Source organism: Heptranchias perlo, chromosome 2, assembly GCF_035084215.1.
Source record: "Heptranchias perlo isolate sHepPer1 chromosome 2, sHepPer1.hap1, whole genome shotgun sequence".
Classification (NCBI taxonomy): domain Eukaryota; kingdom Metazoa; phylum Chordata; class Chondrichthyes; order Hexanchiformes; family Hexanchidae; genus Heptranchias; species Heptranchias perlo.
The window spans coordinates 146,283,877-146,305,432 of record NC_090326.1 but is presented as its reverse complement, the minus strand read 5'-3'; the positions used below and the strand labels follow the sequence as shown (position 1 = coordinate 146,305,432).

Here is a 21,556-nt window from a genome sequence, read left to right as displayed (position 1 = left end):
CTACGTCATGTTCTCCGCAGCCTTCAACATGTCATCAATGATGACGAACACCTCGCTATGGCCATCCCCACACCTCCACTACTCGCCTTTAAACAGCCACCCAACCTCAAACAAACCATAGTTCGCAGCAAATTACCCAGCCTTCAGGAGAACAGCGTCCACGACACCACACAACCCTGCCACGGTAACCTCTGCAAGACATGCCAGATCATCGACACAGATACCACCATCACACGAGAGGACACCACCCACCAGGTGCACGGTTCATACTCCTGTGACTCGGCCAACGTTGTCTACCTCATACGTTGCAGGAAAGGATGCCCCAGAGCATGGTACATTGGCGAGACCATGCAGACGCGCAACAATTGCCAAACAGGAGGGTTCTCTCCCTGTCGGGGAACACTTCAGCAGTCATGGACATTCAGCCACCGACCTTCGGGTAAACATACTCCAAGGCGGCCTTCGAGACACACGACAACGCAAAATCGTCGAGCAGAAATTAATAGCCAAGTTCCGCACCCATGAGGACGGCCTCAACCGGGATCTTGGGTTCATGTCACACTACACGTAACCCCACCAGCGAACAAATGTTCTCTGTTTTTAATATAACGGGTCATTGACTGTCTTCGTTCTGTCTCTCTCTCTTTTTTTTTCTTTTTTTTCCTTTTTTTTTGGGGGGTTGTATATTCAGTGGCCTTTTAGGTGACACCTTTCTGTCTGCTCACTGTGATTGCCTTGGCAACGGGCAGTAATCACCAGGCTTTGTTATGTGATCTTAAAATGCGAAGGATTCGAAATTGTCACTTCCACACCGCCTGAGGAAGGGGAAAGCCCCCGAAAGCTTGTGGGATTAAAAATAAAATCGTTGGACTATAACTTGGTGTTGTAAAATTGTTTACAATTGTTAACCCCAGTCCATCACCGGCATCTCCACATCACTCTACCATCGGCAGCTGCTCATTCAGTCATAATGCTCCTGCCCTCTGAAACTCTCTAGCTAGTTCCCTCCCCCGGGCTACTTCCGCCCCTGTCTCAAAACCATCGTCGCCGATTGTGCCTTTGGTCCCCATTCTAGCCTCTCCGTTCCTCTCCCCTTTCCTTATGCTTGATGTCCACCATATCAGTTTCCTCCTCATTGTAAAGTGCTTTAAGGCATCGTCCTGCACATAAGGGCTGCTTTATAAATGCAAATTGTTGAGATTGATACCATTTCCTATTTTTTGTTGCATTAAGGAGGGTCAGTAACCAGGGGACACATATTGGAGATAATTGGCAAAAGAACCAGAGGGGAGAGGAGGAGAAATTTTTTTACACAGTGAATTATTACAATCTGGAATGCACTGTCTGAAGTGGTGGTGGAAGCCGATTCAATGGTTACTTTCAAAAGGGAATTGGATATATACTTAAAATGAAAAATTTGCAGGGCTATGGGGAAAGAGCGGGGCAGTGGGTCTAATTGGATTGCTCTTTCAAAGAGACGGCACAGGCACGATGGTCCGAATGGCCTCCTTCTGTGCTGTAAGATGCCTTGATTCTAAGGCTGCTGGTAAGTCAGAAAGGAAAATACATGCCTTGTAGAATTACTCTCTTCAGTGGCATAATTTAGTTCTAAATCAGTGCCTTGTGCAGGATGTATGTGAATAACACTCTTTATTTATGTAATCATTTCAGGAGAACTTAACGTCACTGAAACAAGAAAATGTAAGCTAAATGGCTGCTCCCAAGCTGCTTCAAAGAGAAAAAAAACAGTAGAACTAGGTCAAAAGAGGCATTCATGCGAGTGTGTAAAAAATGTGCAAAAATATAATTCCCACTTCATGCATTGCTTGTAATCTGAGAAAAATATCATCCTATAGAGTCATTGAAGAGTGTCCAAGGATTGTAATTATGGGTTAGCTGTCATGTTTTATCTGGGGTGGGGGAGGAGGGAATTAACAGTTCTATGAAGCGCTTGACAGAATTGACAATAAGAATTATACTGAGGCACGCTGTACTGGTGATCTTTGTTTAACTCAAATAACAAAATCTTCATTCTTTCAGGTGACCCAGTAACAAGCTAGCTAAGTGTCAGCCCAGTATTGGCACTCTCGCCTCTGAGTCAGAAGGTTACGGGTTCAAACTCCACTTCAGACAACTTGAGCACATAATCTAGGCTGATACTCCAGTGCAGTGCTGAGGGAGTGCTGCACTGTTGAAGGTTCTGTGGCACTATTCGTAGAAAAGCAGGGGAGCTCCGCTGGTGTCCTGGTCAATATTTATCCTTTAACCAACACCACTCAAACAGATTATCTGGACGTTCATTTCATTGCTGTTTGTGGGACCTTGCTGTTTCCCACACACAACAGTGACCACATTTCAAAGGGACTTCACTGACTGTAAAGTGCATTGGGACGTCCTGAAGTTGTGAAAGGCATTATACAAAAACAATGGGAGTGATTTTAAATCCCAAGAACGGGTGGGTTGAGGGCGGTTGGGAGTTGAAAACAGTTGTTTTTTGGGTCACGACTGCAACCCGGCTTTATTTCCGGGTTTAACGTCGGTGCGGAAAAGTGCAGGCTTCCCACTGGGAATGCAAAGTCCGAAAATTATGCGGTCACGGCCCAAAAAAACAACTATTTTCAACTCCCACCCGCCCCCAACCCACCCGTTCTTGGGGTGGTTTAAAATCACCCCCAATATCTTTCTTTCTAAACTGAGTCCCTGTCTCTATGTTTTGATGGTTCAGGTGGACATTATCGAGCCTGTGGCACTATTTGAAGAAGAGCAGGGAGTTCTCACAGTATCGGGGATGACATTCCTCCTTCAACCAGCACTGCCAAAGAAAACTGTCCAAATTGGGATAAATTGAAACTTGCTACTCGTTTGCCTAGACAACAACAGTTACTCCATTTCAAGCAATGTGAAGCATTTTGGGATGTTTCTAAGAGACATGATAAGGTGCTACATAAACGGAAGTGTTTCTTTTCCCTCCTACAAAGTAGCTCAAGCACTTTGACCACATGACGCACAAATCCATCCTACTCTGCGGTGGGAATTCTTTCAGAAGGAAAGAGAAGCTCAACCAGGGAGGACATACTGCCTGTGGCATCTCTGCTCACAATCAGCATGCTCTTTGCAGCATGAATCTGGAGCTTTAATTTTAAAGTTTATAGAACAATCTTTGGTTCATTCATCCCGCCTTGCAGCTGAAAAATAAATTGGAGGTACAGCCCATAACAAATTGGATAAATTACACATGAATAAAAATAAGAGGGAAAAAAAATTGTCTCCGTGTGCAAACATGTGTGTTTGTACGCGTGTTTCTGTGTACGCTTTGCTCCTCTTCTAAATACACAATTTTATTTTCATCTTTGATTTTGCAATTTCTTTTATTCATCAAGATCAGAAAAGTTACTAGAAAATGCCCATTTTTTTTTTAGGCACACAGATATTCAGATTTTGAGCCCTCTCAGCTATTTTCTCCTCAGGGCTCCCAGTTTCCTGGGTCTGAGGTGGATCTGGGCTAGCTCAAGGTGTGGGAGTTCACAAGATGGCCATTTTGCTCTTCCAGTTTAATTATAAAAGACAACATTTTTATTAAACTAAATGTAGTCTGAACTAAACCATCATGTATAATTCTGCCTTTAATAAAATATTCTTTTAGGTTTTTTCTGTTATGGTTAAAATGGGTAATAAATTTCTTTTGCAGATGCACTGCTGTGTGGCAGCTTGGAACTCACTGTCTGAAATTATGTAAAAGCCCCTAATGTGACTATTGTTTCATTGCTCAAGTAATTTTCTTGTTTTCCCCTCCTTTTTCCCATCAGTTTTCTCCTGTCCCCTCCTACTCTCCTGAATCCATTTTGAAGTAACTTTACACTGTACCTCTGATAGAATTAACTCTTTATAAATTTATAAAAATGTTTTGGGATCTGTCACAGACAATTGGGAAGGTTCCCTTTTCCAGCACCTGCACCTCTTAGAATCATGGAATCATATAGCACAGAAGGAGGCGATTCAGCCCATCGTGCCTGTGCCGGCTCTCTGAAAGAGCTATCCAATGAGTCCCATCCCCTTGCTCTTTCCCCATAGCCCTGCAAATGTTTCCTTTTTAAGTAGAGATCCAATTCCCTTTTCAAAGTTACTACTGAATCCGCTCCCACCACCCTTTCAGGCAATACATTCCAGATCATAACAACTCGTTGAGTAAAACAATTTCTCCTCATCTCCCCCCTGGCTTTTTTTTGCCAATTATTTTAGATCTGTGTCCTCTGGTTACCGACCCTCCTACCAGTGGAAAGAGTTTTTCCCTATCTACTCTATCAAACCCCACTTAACCTGAATAAACATCAAAATCTGCCAAAGAAAAGTTACAAGAAAAAAACCTGTCACCCAGCTAAAGTATCGTAGACTGTATCACAGCAGCTACACTGGTCGGGAACCTTGGCTTGAGGCTGATGAACTGGAGACAGCTCAGATCAAACTGACCCAGAAATCTAAACCGCGTGCCAGACAAGTGCCAGGTAATGACCATCTCCAACAAGAGAGAGTCTAAGCACCTCCCCTTGACATTCAACGGCATTACCAGCGCCGAATCCCCCGCCATCAACATCCTGGGGGTCACCATTGACCAGAAACTTAACTGGACCAGCCACATAAATACTGAGGCTACAAGAGCAGGTCAGAGGCTGGGTATTCTGAGGTGAGTGACTCACCTTCTGACTCCCCAAAGCCTTTCCACCATCTACAAGGCACAAGTCAGGAGTGTGATGGAATACTCTCCACTTGCTTGGATGAGTACAGCTCCAACAACACTCAAGAAGCTCGACACCATCCAGGACAAGGCCGCCCGCTTGATTGGCACCCCATCCACCACCCTAAATATTCACTCCCTTCACCACCGGCGCACAGTGACTGCAGTGTGTACCATCTACAGGATACACTGTAGCAACTCGTCACGGCTTCTTTGACAGCACCTCCCAAACCCATGACCTCTACCACCTAGAAGGACAAGGGCAGCAGTTCATGGGAACAACGCCACCTGCACGGTCCCCTCCAAGTCACACAACATCCTGACTTGGAAATATATCGCTGTTCCTTCATCATCGCTGGGTCAAAATCCTGCAGCGGTTCAAGAAGGCGGCTCACCACCACCTTCTCAAGGGCAATTAATACTGGCCTTGCCAGGGACGCCAACATCCCATGAACAAATTTTAAAAAAAGTTAGTTCACTCATCCCTACTATAAATGAACAGTTATTGGGTAAATGAGATTAAGTCAATATGAGAAGAAAGTTAAGAAAATAATAATTTACATAATGTTTGAAAAATAAACTGCATTTAATTTATTCTAGAATTTTCATCCTTCTACACCCAAGGTTAGAACAGGGAAAACATCCTCGTCACCTCCATGTGTTTCTCTTATTTTAACTGCCCTAGTGTAGGCTGCGTTAGTTCTACAGCCTGTTCTTGTTGCTAAGTAACAGCACTACATTCTTCACCTGCTGCAATATTGGTAAAAAATAAAGGAATTTTCTAATTTTTTTTTTATTCGTTCATGGGATGTGGGTGTCGCTGGCGAGGCCGGCATTTATTGCCCATCCCTAATTGCCCTCGAGAAGGTGGTGGTGAGCCGCCTTCTTGAACCGCTGCAGTCCGTGTGGTGAAGGTTCTCCCAAAGTGCTCTCAGGTAGGGAGTTCCAGGATTTTGACCCAGCGACGATGAATTCTGGTGAGTGTTCTGCTTGTCCAAGTATATAGACTTTTAAAACTCCCCTGTATTTCATCAACAACTGCCCCTCGCCTGTGCTCACTGTATGCCTCAACTGGAATGGCTGCTTCTTGATGTCATTGCTGAACCAGTTTTGAACATAAAGGGGCACTATAGCAGTGCAGTTATTTGGTCCCCTCCTGACCATTTTCCCTCCCTTTAGTGCAATACTTAATCTCCACTGGGTGCTGCAGGCCAGTAAAAGATGCAGCTGATTCTAACAGTAAAACTAAGCTGCCCAGACCAATCGGAGCGTTGCTCTGTTTTGGCAAAACATACAGGGAAAGCAAGTTGTTTTCCTTCTTTGGAGGTTTATTCCATCAGTAACCATTTGGCCGACAATCTGTCCTATACCCATTCTCTTGCGGCTTCAGAACGGTTTATTTTGGCAATAGTAACATAAACCATTCCACTTAACATTGTAATGAATAGAGTTAGAAAGCAAATGAACGTATTATGGTGTAACCTAAACAGGTTGTGGGTTTGAAAATTACCCTAAAGAGGTCATAAGCACAGATTTAGGGATTAACGGGGCAGTTGCTGCATGGATCCGAAATTGGCTGAGGGACAGAAAGCAGATAGTAGTGGTGAATGGTTGTTTCTCAGACTGGAGGGAATTATACAGTGGTGTTCCCCAGGGGTCGGTGTTGGGACCTCTGCTCTATTTGATATTCATTAATGACTCGGACTTGGGTATACAGGGTATAAATGCAAAGTTTGCAGATGACACGAAACTGCGTAAATGTAGTTAACAGTGAGGATGATAATAACAGTCTTCAGGTGAAATGGGCAGATACATGGCAGATGAAATTTAACACAGAAGTGCGATGTGATTAATTTTGGTAGGAAGAATGAGGAGAGGCAATATAAACTAAATGGTACACTATTAAAGGGGGTGCAGGAACAGAGAGACCTGGGGGTATATGTACACAAATCTTTAAAGATGGCAGGACAAGTTGAGCAGGCTGTTAAAAAGACATATGGGATCTTTGGTTTTATAAATAGAGGCATAAATTTCAAAAACAAGGAAGTTTTGCTAAACCTTTATAAAATATTGGTTAGGCCCAACTGGAGTATTGTGTCCAATTCTGGGCACCACACTTTGGGAAGGACGTCAAGGCCTTTGAGAGGGTGCAGAGGAGATTTACTAGAATAGTATTAGGGATGAAAGACTTCAGTTATGTGGAGAGACTAGAGAAGCTGGTGTTGGTCTCCTTAGAGCAGAGAAGGTTAGGGGGAGATTTGATAGAGGTGTTCAAAATCATGAAGAGTAATTAAGGAGAAACTGTTTCCTGTGGCAGAATGGTCGGTAAGGAGAGGACACAGATTTAATGTAATTGGCAAAAGAACCAGAGGTGACATGAAGAAAAAAAAATTTACGCTGTGAGTTGTTGTGATCTGGAATTGCACTGCCTGAAAGGGTGGTGGAAGCAGATTCAGTAATAACTTTCAAAAGGGAATTGGATAAATAGTTGAAGTGGAAAAATTTGCAGGGCTACGGGGAAAGAGTAGGGGACTAATTGGTTTGCTCTTTCAGAGAGCCGGCACCGACCCGCTGGGCCGAATGGCCTCCTTCTGTGCTGTATTATACTATGATACAATGATGTAACTATTCAGATTTGTCTGGCTACAAAAATTACGAAACCAAGCCAAAGTGTAATACTGAAAATGATTACCACATGACTCCAGTCTGGTATGTGTATCGCTATCTGTGAACATCCACAATTTATTGATGTTCAAGTTCGATCCTGAGACTGCTGAAGAGAACATTGGGAGATTCAAACCTCCATCCCAATTCAAACATACAAAGAACAAGTGTGGCGTCACAATCAGTGCAGCACTGGATTCATTTCACAATTGTGAAAAATTTTTTTGCAAGTGAAATGACAATGTTCTTCTCACAAGAAAAATAAACTTATTACTCCACCTAAACTGCTGAAATGTTTTCCCGTCTGTTTATAAGTCATCAATCTTGAGCTCCCAGCAGGGAAGCTGAACTTGATGAGAGTCAGAGATAGGGCTACAACACTATAGCTCCAATTTTCCAACCATGCTCCTTTTAAGCACTTGCTGGGAGCATGGGATTGGTGATCCGACCCAAACAAGTGAGATGTTTACACATAATTTTTTTTAAAAGTTTTCACTGATGTGAAATATTAATGCAGGTGACTGTGAAAATCACCTAGGTGTTGGAAGGCCAAGTGTTACTACACATTACCAACATACAAGGAAACTGCCTTCATCGATATGTGTAAAATCCCACAGCTTTCCACAATTACACCAATTTACAACCAGGCACTTCATTTAGCAGTAGACAGGTGCTATCCCTTGTGTTAATTTATAAAGACTAAACTTTAAAAATGACCTGTTCAGGGATTTTCCTGTTCCTAAAAATTCATAGGGTAGAAGTTCCAATTGGCAAACTTCATGTATGAATGCTCAATATACTCGTGCGATATGCTTTTCTGTGCTATTTTAATGCAGGCATTTAGCCATTTAAAAAAAATGGGTTACTGCCTGCATAAATGTGGCACGAGTACATTAAACATTTGTACATGAAGTTCGTTACCTAAAATTTCAATCCAATTACGTTCTAAACTGAACACATGGGGCCCGATATTAGGAGGGCGGTGGGTTGGCAGCGGGGGTCGACTGGGCACGTGGGTAACGCGCCCAGTGAAATCGGGGTGCTCTGCATGCATTTGCAAGTTGATTGAAGGTACTTACCTTTGCTTCTGGGTTTCGTATTGGAAAGCTGCGCAGCAGCTGTCAGCTGGAGGAGCCCTATTTAAAGGGGCAGTCCTCCACTGACTGATGCTGCAGAAAATAGGAAAAATTACAGCATGGAGCAGCCCAGGGGGAAGGCTGCTCCCAGTTTAATGATGCCTCACTCCAGGTCTTATTGGATGGGGTGAGGAGGAGGGGGAGGACAGAGATCTTCCCCCGGCGGGCGGGAGGAAGCGGCCTGCCTCTGCCACCAAGAAGGCCTGGCTCGAGGTGGCAGAGGAGGTCACCTGCACCACCAACATATCGCCCACCTGCATACAATGCAGGAGGCGCTGCAATGACCTAAGTGGGTCAGCCAAAGTGAGTACACTTACTCATTCCCCTACACTCCGTCTGCCACTTCACTGCCCCCACCCCACATCTCCTTCTGCACTGCCAACACTACTCTATCACATCACTCCTCACACCCACTCAAAGCTCATCCTCATCTTACCTGAACTTACTCACCTCGCCAGTACTCATCCCACCACTACCACTCAACCCAATCCTCATACAATCTCATGGCTCTATCTCATACTCACCCTCTCGTGCATCTCTTTCACAGTCAGCCTCGCTCAACCTGCCACTACCTGTGCTGCAGCCACAGGGCATGCATCACATATGTGCAGTAGGAAGCGTAAGGCAAACATGTCATGAGCATGACGGGGATGCACAAGGGTGTTTGAGGGTTTGTCATGGTTTTTACTTATATTTAATTTCTGACCAACTCACATTACATATTATATTGGCACCACTACTGCCACGTCTTTGCGAATCTTGTCTGGTTTGTGCAATAATGCCCTTTCCTGAGGATCACAATGAAGACCCACAACTGATGCCACCCATTGTGTCACTGCAGAGTGGGTGTAGGTGTATTTGCAGGGCTGTTTTGTGCAGACAACTGAGAGACGTCGGCGATGTCCCCGGTGGCACCCTGGAAGGATGCGGAGGAGAAGTTGTTGAGAGCAGTGGTGACTTTGACAGCGACAGGTAAGAAGATGGTGCTCGGGCCAGCCGGGAGCAGCTTGGCATGAAGGAGGCTGCAGATGTCCACGACTACATGTCGAGTGACTCTGAGCCTCCGTGTGCACTGCTGCTCAGAGAGGTCCAGGAAGCTGAGCCTCGGTCTGTAGGGTAGTGCCCTCTGCGACGCATCTCTCTCTGCCGTTGCCCTCCCTCCTGCTGTACAGGTGGATGTGTCACAGCACTGTGTTGTGGAGCTCCACGTGTCAGAGGTGGACGGCGTGGCCGGCGAGGCTGGTGATGCTGTTCTCCCTCCGAGGAGGTCATGACTGCAGCTACGGCGGCCCCCATCCCCCCAACATGTACATTTGAGGGGGTCCGCAAGGTGGGTAAATGTGTCTGGACACCGGGGTAAGTGTGCAAGTTTGTGAATTTTATTGTTAGGAGGAGGGTGGTAGAGGCCAAACTTTGTCCCAAGTGACAAGAGTGGCCTCCTGCAATAAGTGAGGGTCTCCCCCCCCCACCTGTCAAATGGACCTTTGCAGCTGCCACAGGCTGATGGCTGCAACACATCCATTTCAACTGGGAGTGTTTCCCCCAGTACAGGAAACAGTCCCAGTTGACTTGAAAATCCCACCCCTCCTAAAATATCAGATCAATCAGGTCTGTAAACGACCTGAAGTACCTGGTTAATTGCTTTAAGTGGCATCCCGCCGGCTTTAATTGCTGGTGGGAGTCCCACATGCGGGGTCTGCGCGTGCATGTCAGCGCATCTCTGGGGAACCCAGAAGTGGGCGGGTTGGAGCCGGGCCGAATCCCCGATTTTCGCAGCCCCCCCGCCACGAACACACCTGCTCGGGGGTGCGAAAATCGAGCCCATGATTTGCACTTCCTTCTATTTCACAGAATGACCTCGTTTAGGTCACAGAAAAGAAGGTGGGGAGAGGCTATGATCTATTACATTGAGTTATACTACAATGAGTCTACAGCACAGAAATAGGCCATTCGGCCCAGCTGGTATATGTTGGTGTTTATGCTCCACACAAGCCTCCTCCCTCCCTATTTCATCTAACCCTATCAGTATATCCTTCTATTCCTTTCTCCTCCATATGCTCATCTAGCTTCCCTTTAAATGCATCAATGCTATTTGCCTCAACTACTCCTTGTGTTAGCACATTCCACATTCTTACCACTCTTTGGGTAAAGAGGTTTCTCCTGAATTCCCTATTGGATTTATTAGTGACTCATATTGATGACCTCTGATTTTGGGCTCCCCCACATGTGGAAACATTTTCTCTACGTCTACCCTATCAAACTCTTTCATTATTTTAAAGACCTCTATCGGGTACGGTAGCATAGTGGTTATGTTACTGGGCTAGTAATCCAGAGGCCTGGACTAAAATCCAGAGTCATGAGTTCAAATCCTGCCACGGCAGCTGGCGAATTTAAATTCAATTAATTAATTAAATTCAATTAATTAAATAAAAATCTGGAATTAAAATACTAGTATCAGTAATGATGGCCATGAAACTACCGGATTGTCGTAAAAACCCATCTGGTTCACAAATGTCCTTTAGGGAAGGAAGCCTGCCGCCCTTACCCGGTCTGGCCCATATGTGACTCCAGACCCACAGCAATGTGGTTGATTCTTAATTGCCCTCTGAAATGGCCTAGCAAGCCACTCAGTTGTAAAATCTCGCTACGAAAAGTCATAATAAGAATAAAACCGGACGGACCACCCGGCATCGGACCACTAGGCACCGGACACGACAACGGCAAAACACCAAGCCCAGTCGACCCTGCAAGGTCCTCCTTACTAACATCTGGGGACTTGTGCCAAAATTGGGAGAGCTGTCCCACAGTCCAGTCAAGCAACAGCCTGACATAGCCATACTCACAGAATCATACCTTTCAGCCAACGTCCCAGACTCTTCCATCCCACCGGCAGGACAGACCCACCAGAGGTGGCGGTACAGTGATATACAGTCAGGAGGGAGTGGCCCTGGGAGTCCTCAACATTCACTCTGGACCCCATGAAATCTCATGGCATCAGGTCAAACATGGGCAAGGAAACCTCCTGCTGATTACCACCTACCGTCCTCCCTCAGCTGATGAATCAGTCCTCCTCCATGTTGAGCACCACTTGGAGGAAGCACTGAGGGTAGCAAGGGCACAAAACGTACTCTGGGTGGGGGACTTCAATGTCCATCACCAAGAGTGGCTCGGTAGCACGACTACTGACCGAGCTGGCCGAGTCCTGAAGGACATAGCTGCCAGACTGGGCCTGCGGCAGGTGGTGAGCGAACCAACACGAGGGAAAAACTTACTTGACCTCGTCCTCACCAATCTACCTGTCGCAAATGCATCTGTCCATGACAGTATTGGTAAGAGTGACCACCGCACATTCCTCGTGGAGATGAAGTCCCGTCTTTGCACTGAGGACACCATCCAACGTGTTGTGTGGCACTACCACTGTGCTAAATGGGATAGATTCAGAACAGATCTAGCAGCTCAAAACTGGGCATCCATGAGGCGCTGTGGGCCATCAGCAGCAGCAGAATTGTATTCCAGCACAATCTGTAACCTCATGGCCCGGCATATTCCTCACTCTACCATTACCAACAAGCCAGGGGATCAACCCTGGTTCAATGAGGAGTGTAGAAGAGCATGCCAGGAGCAGCACCAGGCGTACCTAAAAATGAGGTACCAACCTGGTGAGGCTACAACTCAGGACTACATGCATGCTAAACAGCGGAAGCAACATGCTATAGACAGAGCTAAGCGATTCCACAACCAACGGATCAGATCAAAGCTCTGCAGTCCTGCCACATCCAGTCGTGAACGGTGGTGGACAATTAAACAACTAACGGGAGGAGGAGGCTCTGCAAACATCCCCATTCTCAATGATGGCGGAGTCCAGCACGTGAGTGCAAAAGACAAGGCTGAAGCGTTTGCAACCATCTTCAGCCAGAAGTGCCGAGTGGATGATCCATCTCGGCCTCCTCCCGATATCCCCACCATCACAGAAGCCAGTCTTCGGCCAATTCGATTCACTCCACGTGATATCAAGAAACGGCTGAGTGCACTGGATACAGCAAAGGCTATGGGCCCTGACAACATCCCGGCTGTAGTGCTGAAGACTTGTGCTCCAGAACTAGCTGCGCCTCTAGCCAAGCTGTTCCAGTACAGCTACAACACTGGCATCCACCCGACAATGTGGAAAATTGCCCAGGTATGTCCTGTCCACAAAAAGCAGGACAAATCCAATCCGGCCGATTACCGCCCCATCAGTCTGCTCTCAATCATCAGCAAAGTGATGGAAGGTGTCGTCGACAGTGCTATCAAGCGGCACTTACTCACCAATAACCTGCTCACCGATGCTCAGTTTGGGTTCCGCCAGGACCGCTCGGCTCCAGACCTCATTACAGCCTTGGTCCAAACATGGACAAAGGAGCTGAATTCCAGAGGTGAGGTGAGAGTGACTGCCCTTGACATCAAGGCAGCATTTGACCGAGTGTGGCACCAAGGAGCCCTAGTAAAATTGAAGTCAATGGGAATCAGGGGGAAAACTCTCCAGTGGCTGGAGTCATACCTAGCGCAAAGGAAGATGGTAGTGGTTGTTGGAGGCCAATCATCTCAGCCCCAGGGCATTGCTGCAGGAGTTCCTCAGGGCAGTGTCCTAGGCCCAACCATCTTCAGCTGCTTCATCAATGACCTTCCCTCCATCATAAGGTCAGAAATGGGGATGTTCGCTGATGACTGCACAGTGTTCAGTTCCATTCGCAACCCCTCAGATAATGAAGCAGTCCGAGCCTGCATGCAGCAAGACCTGGACAACATCCAGGCTTGGGCTCATAAGTGGCAAGTAACATTCGCGCCAGATAAGTGCCAGGCAATGACCATCTCCAACAAGAGAGAGTCTAACCACCTCCCCTTGACATTCAAAGGCATTACCATCGCCGAATCCCCCACCATCAACATCCTGGGGGTCACCATTGACCAGAAACTTAACTGGACCAGCCACATAAATACTGAGGCTACAAGAGCAGGTCAGAGGCTGGGTATTCTGAGGTGAGTGACTCACCTTCTGACTCCCCAAAGCCTTTCCACCATCTACAAGGCACAAGTCAGGAGTGTGATGGAATACTCTCCACTTGCCTGGATGAGTGCAGCTCCAACAACACTCAAGAAGCTCGACACCATCCAAGATAAAGCAGCCCGCTTGATTGGCACCCCATCCACCACCCTAAACATTCACTCCCTTCACCACCGGCGCACTGTGGCTGCTGTGTGCACCATCCACAGGATGCACTGCAGCAACTCGCCAAGGCTTCTTCGACAGCACCTCCCAAACCCGCGACCTCTACCACCTAGAAGGACAAGGGCAGCAGGCGCATGGGAACAACACCACCTGCACGTTCCCCTCCAAGTCACACACCATCCCGACTTGGAAATATATCGCCGTTCCTTTCAATATAAAGAGCCCCAGCCTGTTTAGTCTTACCTGATAAATATACCCTCTCAGTTCTGGTATTATCCTTGTGAAAATGTTTGAACCTTCTCCAATGCCTCTATATCCTTTTTATAATACGGAGACCAGAACTGTCCAAGTGTGGTCTAACCAAGGTTCTGTATAAGTTTAACATAACTTCCCTGCTTTTCAATTCTATCCCTCTAGAAATGAATGTCAGTGCTTGGTTTGCCCTTTTTATGGCCTTATTAACCTGCGTCGCTACTTTTAGTGATTTGTCTATCTGTACCCCAGATCCTTTTGCTCCCCTGCCCCATTTAGACTCTTATTATCCAAGCAATATGTGGTCTCCTTATTCTTCCTACCAAAATGTACCACCTCACACTTATCTATACTGAAATTCATTTGCCAATTACATGCCCATTCTACAAGTTTACTAATGTCTTCTTGCATTTTAACGCTGTCTTCCTTTGTATTAACTACACCCCCCCAATTTTGTGTCGTCCGCAAATTTTGAAATTGTACTTCCAATTCCCGAGTCCAAATTGTTGACGTAAATTGTGAACAACAGTGGTCCCAGCACCAGTTCCTGTGGAACATCACTTTTGATAGTCTGAGTAGCTATCCTTAATCACTTCTCTCTTTTCTATTTTGTAGCCAGCTTGCTATCTATTCACTACATGTCCCCTGACTTCGCATGCTCTGACCTTAGTCATGAGTCTACAATGCAGTACCTTAGTGAAGGCCTTTTAAAATTCCAAATATATTACATCTACTATATTACCTTGTCTACTCTTTGTTGCTTCTTCAGAGAATTTAATAAGGTTGGTTAAACATGACTTTCCCTTCTGAAATCTGTGCTGACTATTCTTTATTATATTTTCTTTTTCTAGATGTTTTTCTATTACATCTTTGAGTAAAGATTCCATTATCTTTCCTACCACTGTCATTAAGCTAACTGGTCTATATTCCCTGTGCTTGTTCAACCTCCCTTTTTAAATACAGGAATAACATTAGCTGTCCACCAGTCCTCTGGCACTATTCGCTTTTCTAATGAATTTTTATATATATGTAATAGTGCCTCTGCTTTCTCTTCCCTAACTTCTTTTAGTATGCGGAGATGCAATCCATCCGGACCAGGGGTTTTATCCTCTCTAAGTTTGATTAGTTTATCAATTATCTCCCCCCTTTCTATCTTAAATGTCTTTATATCTTTTTTGATCTCTTCTTCTAATGTTATACCCACCATGTTAATCTCCCTGGTAAATACCGAAGCAAAGTAACTATTCAATATTTCTGCCATTTCGCAGTCATTACCTGTGAGTTTATCTTGTGCATCCCTTAGCGGCCCTGTCCCCATCCTGATTTTTCTTTTGTTATTTATGTGTCTTATAGAATGCTTTACTAATTCTTTTCATTTCCTTGATAATTTGATTTTGTAGTTCCTCTTTGCTTTCCTAATTGTTTTTTTGACTTCCTTCCTAGCCTCTTCGTATTCCCTTTTGTCGTCCTCTCCTTTATTGTCTACGTACTTAGAGTATGCCTTTATTTTTAGTATCAATTTTACCCTTATCTCTTTATTCATCTACAGGGTTTCATTATTGACTAGTTTGTTCTTATTTTTTTTAGAGGAATATATTTCTCCTGAATTTAAAGATATAATTCATGCATCTTTTCTTTAAGTCAGCAGGTTATTTAACTTCTGTGTGCACAGAATTAGACAACACCAACACAAGAAACAACAAGCCTCAATTGAGAATAGGAAGATTTGTGACAGCGCACAGTTTTGGATATGTAGAACAGATCGACTGCAAAAACAATTAACGTTATTGTTAATCCCTTTCAAAACAAACTGGATGAATATCTGGGTAGGAATGCCATGGTAGATTATAAGGATTAGTATAAACATAGATGGTCAAATAACTTATGGAACAGGATGAATCTTGTGCTGCTATGACCATGGGATTGCCACCTGTGGAAAGCAGTCAAACAGGGTTGAATAATGTCAGGTTAGGCATTGAGTCTCGCTCGATCGCCTTTGGGAGTGAGGAAGAAATTTTGCAGAACTTTCTCTCAGGAGATTATATAAATTGAATAAATTCCAAAATAGGCTCACTGTACAGGGAATGGAGTTGATGGAAAAATCCTCACTGCATGCGTTCCTCTGTTCTGGTGTACATTATTACCAATACATGCCCAGCACCAACCTGTTCTTGACCCGGTGAGCTGTGTCCTGAATCCTAATTGGTGTAAGCATGGTGCGAACAATTTTTGAGTAATTCTTAATTCATTACACATAGTGCCACAATACTTTAGATGATTAGTGACTGTAACACAGTAATATAAAGATTAGTAATCATATTGATTTGCAAGCCCATAAAATAATCAAAAACACACACTTTTGAGCTCGGAATCTGTTAAATATATTGCTGTTCGAACAGGTACAGACTTTTTCTCATCACTTACTATGATAGATGCTAAGATTGGTCCTCTGATTGTCCACCACGGAATGCTGTGGTCATTGGTATCCCAGCAGCTGAATTCAAAGAAGAACATGTATTTTATACAGTACTGAACTTCTGTAGAACTCAAAACAGTTGGAATTTACAAGGTAAGTATTTATGTCATAACATTTAGTCTATTTTGACAATTAATGTTCATCTAACCCCCTTAGCCAACTCTCACAACCGCAACGAATATGTAACTTGAAAGATCTTTAGAAACAAAATCAGTATCAGCCATAATGAATATTTTGAACGTGGGCAATAATGGGAGCTCGTGAATGTTTCAGACATGGGGGTACATTTTTGCCTTCAATGTGCAGTAATCTGTGCAGCGGATTACCCGCCCGCTGTAGAACCCGCCCGATTTCCATGCCGTTATTTTGAATAGAACGTAAATTGGCCGGGATCTATGAAGGATTACAGCCCATGGGGTGAAACAGAATATTTACCACATTGACTGTAGCTAATATCCTGAGCATTTCCCAAAGTCTACGCCACGTTGTTCCAAGCCACCAGAATATGTATTTCAATTATCAGAGGGCATTTAAGATTTTTAGTATATATTTATTTTGATAAAATAGCAGAAGTATCATCTACGTCAATAGGATAGAGAACGTTAAACACTCGATAGAGTGAGGTGAAGGGCAGGGGGGAGGGGAGCAAGTAGGCCTTACATAGGATAAATACCCATATTCACAATTCATTCCAAAATAGGGTCTCCCTGCGCAGGCCTGGGGTTAAGATTGCGGTCGGGTGCCGATGACATCATCGGGACCCGATCTGCATATTTAAACAAAGACCCTGCCAGTTTCGGTTTGTGTCAGCAGGGTCGGGCAGAAGTTTCTCACTCCCTTTTAACTGCCAACCCCCACCCAGTTTTTTGCCGAAAGATATTACGGATGAACAGCATTTAAATAGGAACAGAACAAGGGGAAGGGGGATAGGTTAAGCCTCCACAAGCACAAATACAGGTAAAGAAATAGAAGGAACTATTCCACACTGTTCCAGTGACGCTCAACACAAGCTTAAGGAATAGCTCCGTATCTTTCTATTAGGCACTTTGCTGCCCTCTGACCTTAATATGGACTTTAACAACTTCCAACCGTAACTACATTCCCCATTCTCTCCCTGGAAGGAGCTGCCGGTAATGTGGGATGAGTGTGCCAGCATCTTTGGGAATGGGGGAATGGGGGTTGGCCATCCGAATGCTGGCATGGCTGGTCTGCACCCTTTGTAAGATACCCTATTCTTATATACATAGGATTAGGATTTGGTTTAATCTCATATGAATCATAGAATCATAGAAGTTACAACATGGAAACAGGCCCTTCGGCCCAACATGTCCATGTCGCCCAGTTTATACCACTAAGCTAGTCCCAATTGCCTGCACTTGGCCCATATCCCTCTATACCCATCTTACCCATGTAACTGTCCAAATGCTTTTTAAAAGACAAAATTGTACCCGCCTCTACTACTGCCTCTGGCAGCTCGTTCCAGACACTCACCACCCTTTGAGTGAAAAAATTGCCCCTCTGGACCCTTTTGTATCTCTCCCCTCTCACCTTAAATCTATGCCCCCTCGTTATAGACTCCCCTACCTTTGGGAAAAGATTTTGACTATCGACCTTATCTATGCCCCTCATTATTTTATAGACTTCTATAAGATCACCCCTTAACCTCCTACTCTCCAGGGAAAAAAGTCCCAGTCTGTCTAACCTCTCCCTGTAAGTCAAACCATCAAGTCCCGGTAGCATCCTAGTAAATCTTTTCTGCACTCTTTCTAGTTTAATAATATCCTTTCTATAATAGGGTGACCAGAACTGTACACAGTACTCCAAGTGTGGCCTCACCAATGCCCTGTACAACTTCAACAAGACATCCCAACTCCTGCATTCAATGATCTGACCAATGAAACCAAGCATGCCGAATCCCTTCTTCACCACCCTATCCACCTGTGACTCCACTTTCAAGGAGCTATGAATCTGTACTCCCAGATCTCTTTGTTCTATAACTCTCCCCAACGCCCTACCATTAACGGAGTAGGTCCTGGCCCGATTCGATCTACCAAAATGCATCACCTCACATTTATCTAAATTAAACTCCATCTGCCATTCATCGGCCCACTGCAATCCTAGATAACCTTCTTCACTGTCCACAATGCCACCAATCTTGGTGTCATCTGCAAACTTACTAACCATGCCTCCTAAATTCTCATCCAAATCATTAATATAAATAACAAATAACAGCGGACCCAGCACCGATCCCTGAGGCACACCGCTGGACACAGGCATCCAGTTTGAAAAACAACCCTCTACAACCACCCTCTGTCTTCTGTCGTCAAGCCAATTTTGTATCCAATTGGCTACCTCACCTTGGATCCCATGAGATTTAACCTTATGTAACAACCTACCATGCGGTACCTTGTCAAATGCTTTGCTGAAGTCCATGTAGACCACGTCTACTGCACAGCCCTCATCTATCTTCTTGGTTACCCCTTCAAAAAACTCAATCAAATTTGTGAGACATGATTTTCCTCTCACAAAACCATGCTGACTGTTCCTAATTAGTCCCTGCCTCTCCAAATGCCTGTAGATCCTGTCCCTCAGAATACCCTCTAACAACTTACCCACTACAGATGTCAGGCTCACTGGTCTGTAGTTCCCAGGCTTTTCCCTGCCGCCCTTCTTAAACAAAGGCACAACATTTGCTACTCTATGATTGAGATTTTTGATTTCTTTTCACTTTTAAATACTTTGTGGACTTGTACTGTAGCTGGAAATAATAAAATGGTTAAGTTGTTCATTCCCAGAATTCTTTAGGGTATGGATAACATTTAGGAAGAAAACGCTTTGTCAGCAAGTAGAGGTCTTTTGATAGCAAGGAAAGCTATATAAGGGGTCAGTGGTCTCCCAGAGAAGAGGGTGGTCTATATTACAATCAAACAAGACAATGATCAACAGATCAGTAAGGACACTGCAAAACTAGAAAACTGAGAGCTCGATTTTAGGATCGTGTTTCCGGCGGGTTCCCAGCGGGGTGGCCCCGAAAATCCCGATATCCGGTCACGTGACCGGATCGCGACGAAATCCCGGCCACTTCCGGGTACCGCGCTGACGTGCGGGGCTGCGCGCGCAAGCCCCGCTGGTGGGAATCCCGCAGGCAATTAAAGCCAGCGGGGTTCCACTTGAGAGTACTTACCTTGCTTGTTGTGGTCAGTTAATGAGCTGAATCAGCTGTCAAAAGAGGAAGTGTGGGATTTTAGGTTCAAGGCAGTGAGTTTCCCACACTGGGGGAAACAGTCTCCCTCCAACCAGGCGTGTTGCAGCCAGCAGCCTGTGGCAGGTGCCAAGGTGCGCTCCACGGGGGAGAGCCCTCACCCACGCAGGAGGCCACCGCGTCACATAGGGCAACCCCTGCCCTCCACCACCCCCCGCCAAGCCAGAGGACAGACCGACACGAAACCGCAGCCCCAGTCCGAGGAACCACACACCTACCCTGCACAACCCCTCAGACCAACACCTGCCAGTTGGGTGGTGTGTGGAGACCCTCGGAGGACGAAGAGCATGACCAGCCCCAGCAGCCTCGCAGTCCACGCCGTCCGCCGCAGAGACGTGGATCCCCCCAACACGGTGTTGTTGCACGCCCACCTGCACAGCAGGAGGGAGGGCTACCGCAGAGAGAGACGCGTCGCAGAGGGCACTACCCTCGCCACAGGGTCCACAGACCAAGGCGCAGATTCGCTCGACATGTAGTCGTGGAGATCTGCAGCCTCTTTCATGCCGAGCTGCTCCTGGCTGGCCCCAGCACCAACTGCTTACCTGTCGCTGGCAAAGTCACCACTGCCCTCCACACCTTCCAGGGTGCAGCCGGCTACACCGCCGATGTCTCTCAGTCGTCTGCGCGGACGAGCCCTGCAAATACACTTGCACCTACTCTGCAGTAACACGATGGGTGGCATCAGTGGTGGGTCCTCATAGTGATACCCAGGAGCGGGCATTATTGGACAAAACGGACAGGATTCGCGGAGACATGGCAGTGGTGGTGTCAATATAATGTGTGCTGTTTGTTGCTCTGAAATTCAATATGGGTAACACCCATGACAAACCCTCAGACACCCTTGTGCACCCCCTTCATGCTGACGAGACGTTCGCCTTACGCTGCCTACTGCACATATGTGATGCATGCCCTGTGGCTGCAGCACAGGTGGTGGCAGGTTGAGTGAGGCTGGCCGTGAGGGAGATGCACGAGAGGGTGAGTATGGGATGGAGCAATGAGATTGTATGAGGATTGGGTTGCGTGTTAGTGGCAGGGTGAGTACTGGCGAGGTGAGTAGGTGGAGGTAAGATGAGGATGGGGTGTGAGTGGGTATGAAGGGTGATGTGACAGAATAGTGTTGGCGGTGCCGAAGGAGATGTGGGGTGGGGGCAGTGTTGTGGCAGACGGAGTGTAGGGGAAAGACTTCGTGTTCTCACTGCGGCTGACCTACTGCGGTCATTGCAGCGCCTCCTGCACTGTATGCAGGTGGGCGATATGTTGGTGGCGCAGGTGACACCCTCTGCCACCTCGAGCCAGGCCTTCTTGGTGGCAGAGGCAGACCGCTTCCTCCCGCCCGCCGGGGGGAAGATCTGTGTCCTCCCCCTCCTCCTCACCCCATCTGATGATACCTGGGGTGAGGCATCATTAAACTGGGAGCAGCCTTCCCCCTGGGCTGCTCCATGCTGCAATTTGTCCCATTGGTTGCAGCATCTGTCAGTGGAGGACTGCCCCTTTAACTAGAGAGCCTCCAGCTGACAGATTGTACTGCGCATGCGCAGCCCGACCGACGCGCAGGCCAGCGCCGTGGACCCCGGAGGAGCAGGTAATTGATTCCTATTAGTGGGTTGCCTGCTACGATCGCGTGGGCAACCCACTAATTTCGCCGAGCGTGTTGACCACGCTCCCGGAGGACCACCCGCTGGGAACCCGCAGGCCTGCTAAATTCGAGCCCATTGAGTGCGTCAAGACTCGGTCAAACTCAATAAAGATTATTTGCAACCAGAAATTGGTGTCAAGAGCAAGAACCTTACCCCTTGGTGTCTACCTGCCTTTTTCTTCTAGCAGGCGT

General features: G+C 46.2%; 1 protein-coding gene and 1 long non-coding RNA gene across 2 annotated transcripts in view; one reads left to right on the top strand and one right to left on the bottom strand.

Annotated features, from left to right (window-relative positions):
- The window catches only part of LOC137344790 (uncharacterized), a 69,149-nt gene extending 65,800 nt beyond the window's left edge, over positions 1–3,349 (top strand). Inside the window, exon 3 of the long non-coding RNA XR_010968462.1 lies at positions 2,726–3,349. This is a non-coding gene — a long non-coding RNA (uncharacterized lncRNA). The remainder of the gene's footprint in view (positions 1–2,725) is intronic.
- The window catches only part of vipr2 (vasoactive intestinal peptide receptor 2), a 179,102-nt gene that overhangs the window by 21,060 nt on the left and 136,486 nt on the right, over positions 1–21,556 (bottom strand). Inside the window, exon 9 of the mRNA XM_068007939.1 lies at positions 16,415–16,484. Within this exon, the coding sequence (XP_067864040.1) occupies positions 16,415–16,484 (70 nt within the window). The remainder of the gene's footprint in view (positions 1–16,414; positions 16,485–21,556) is intronic.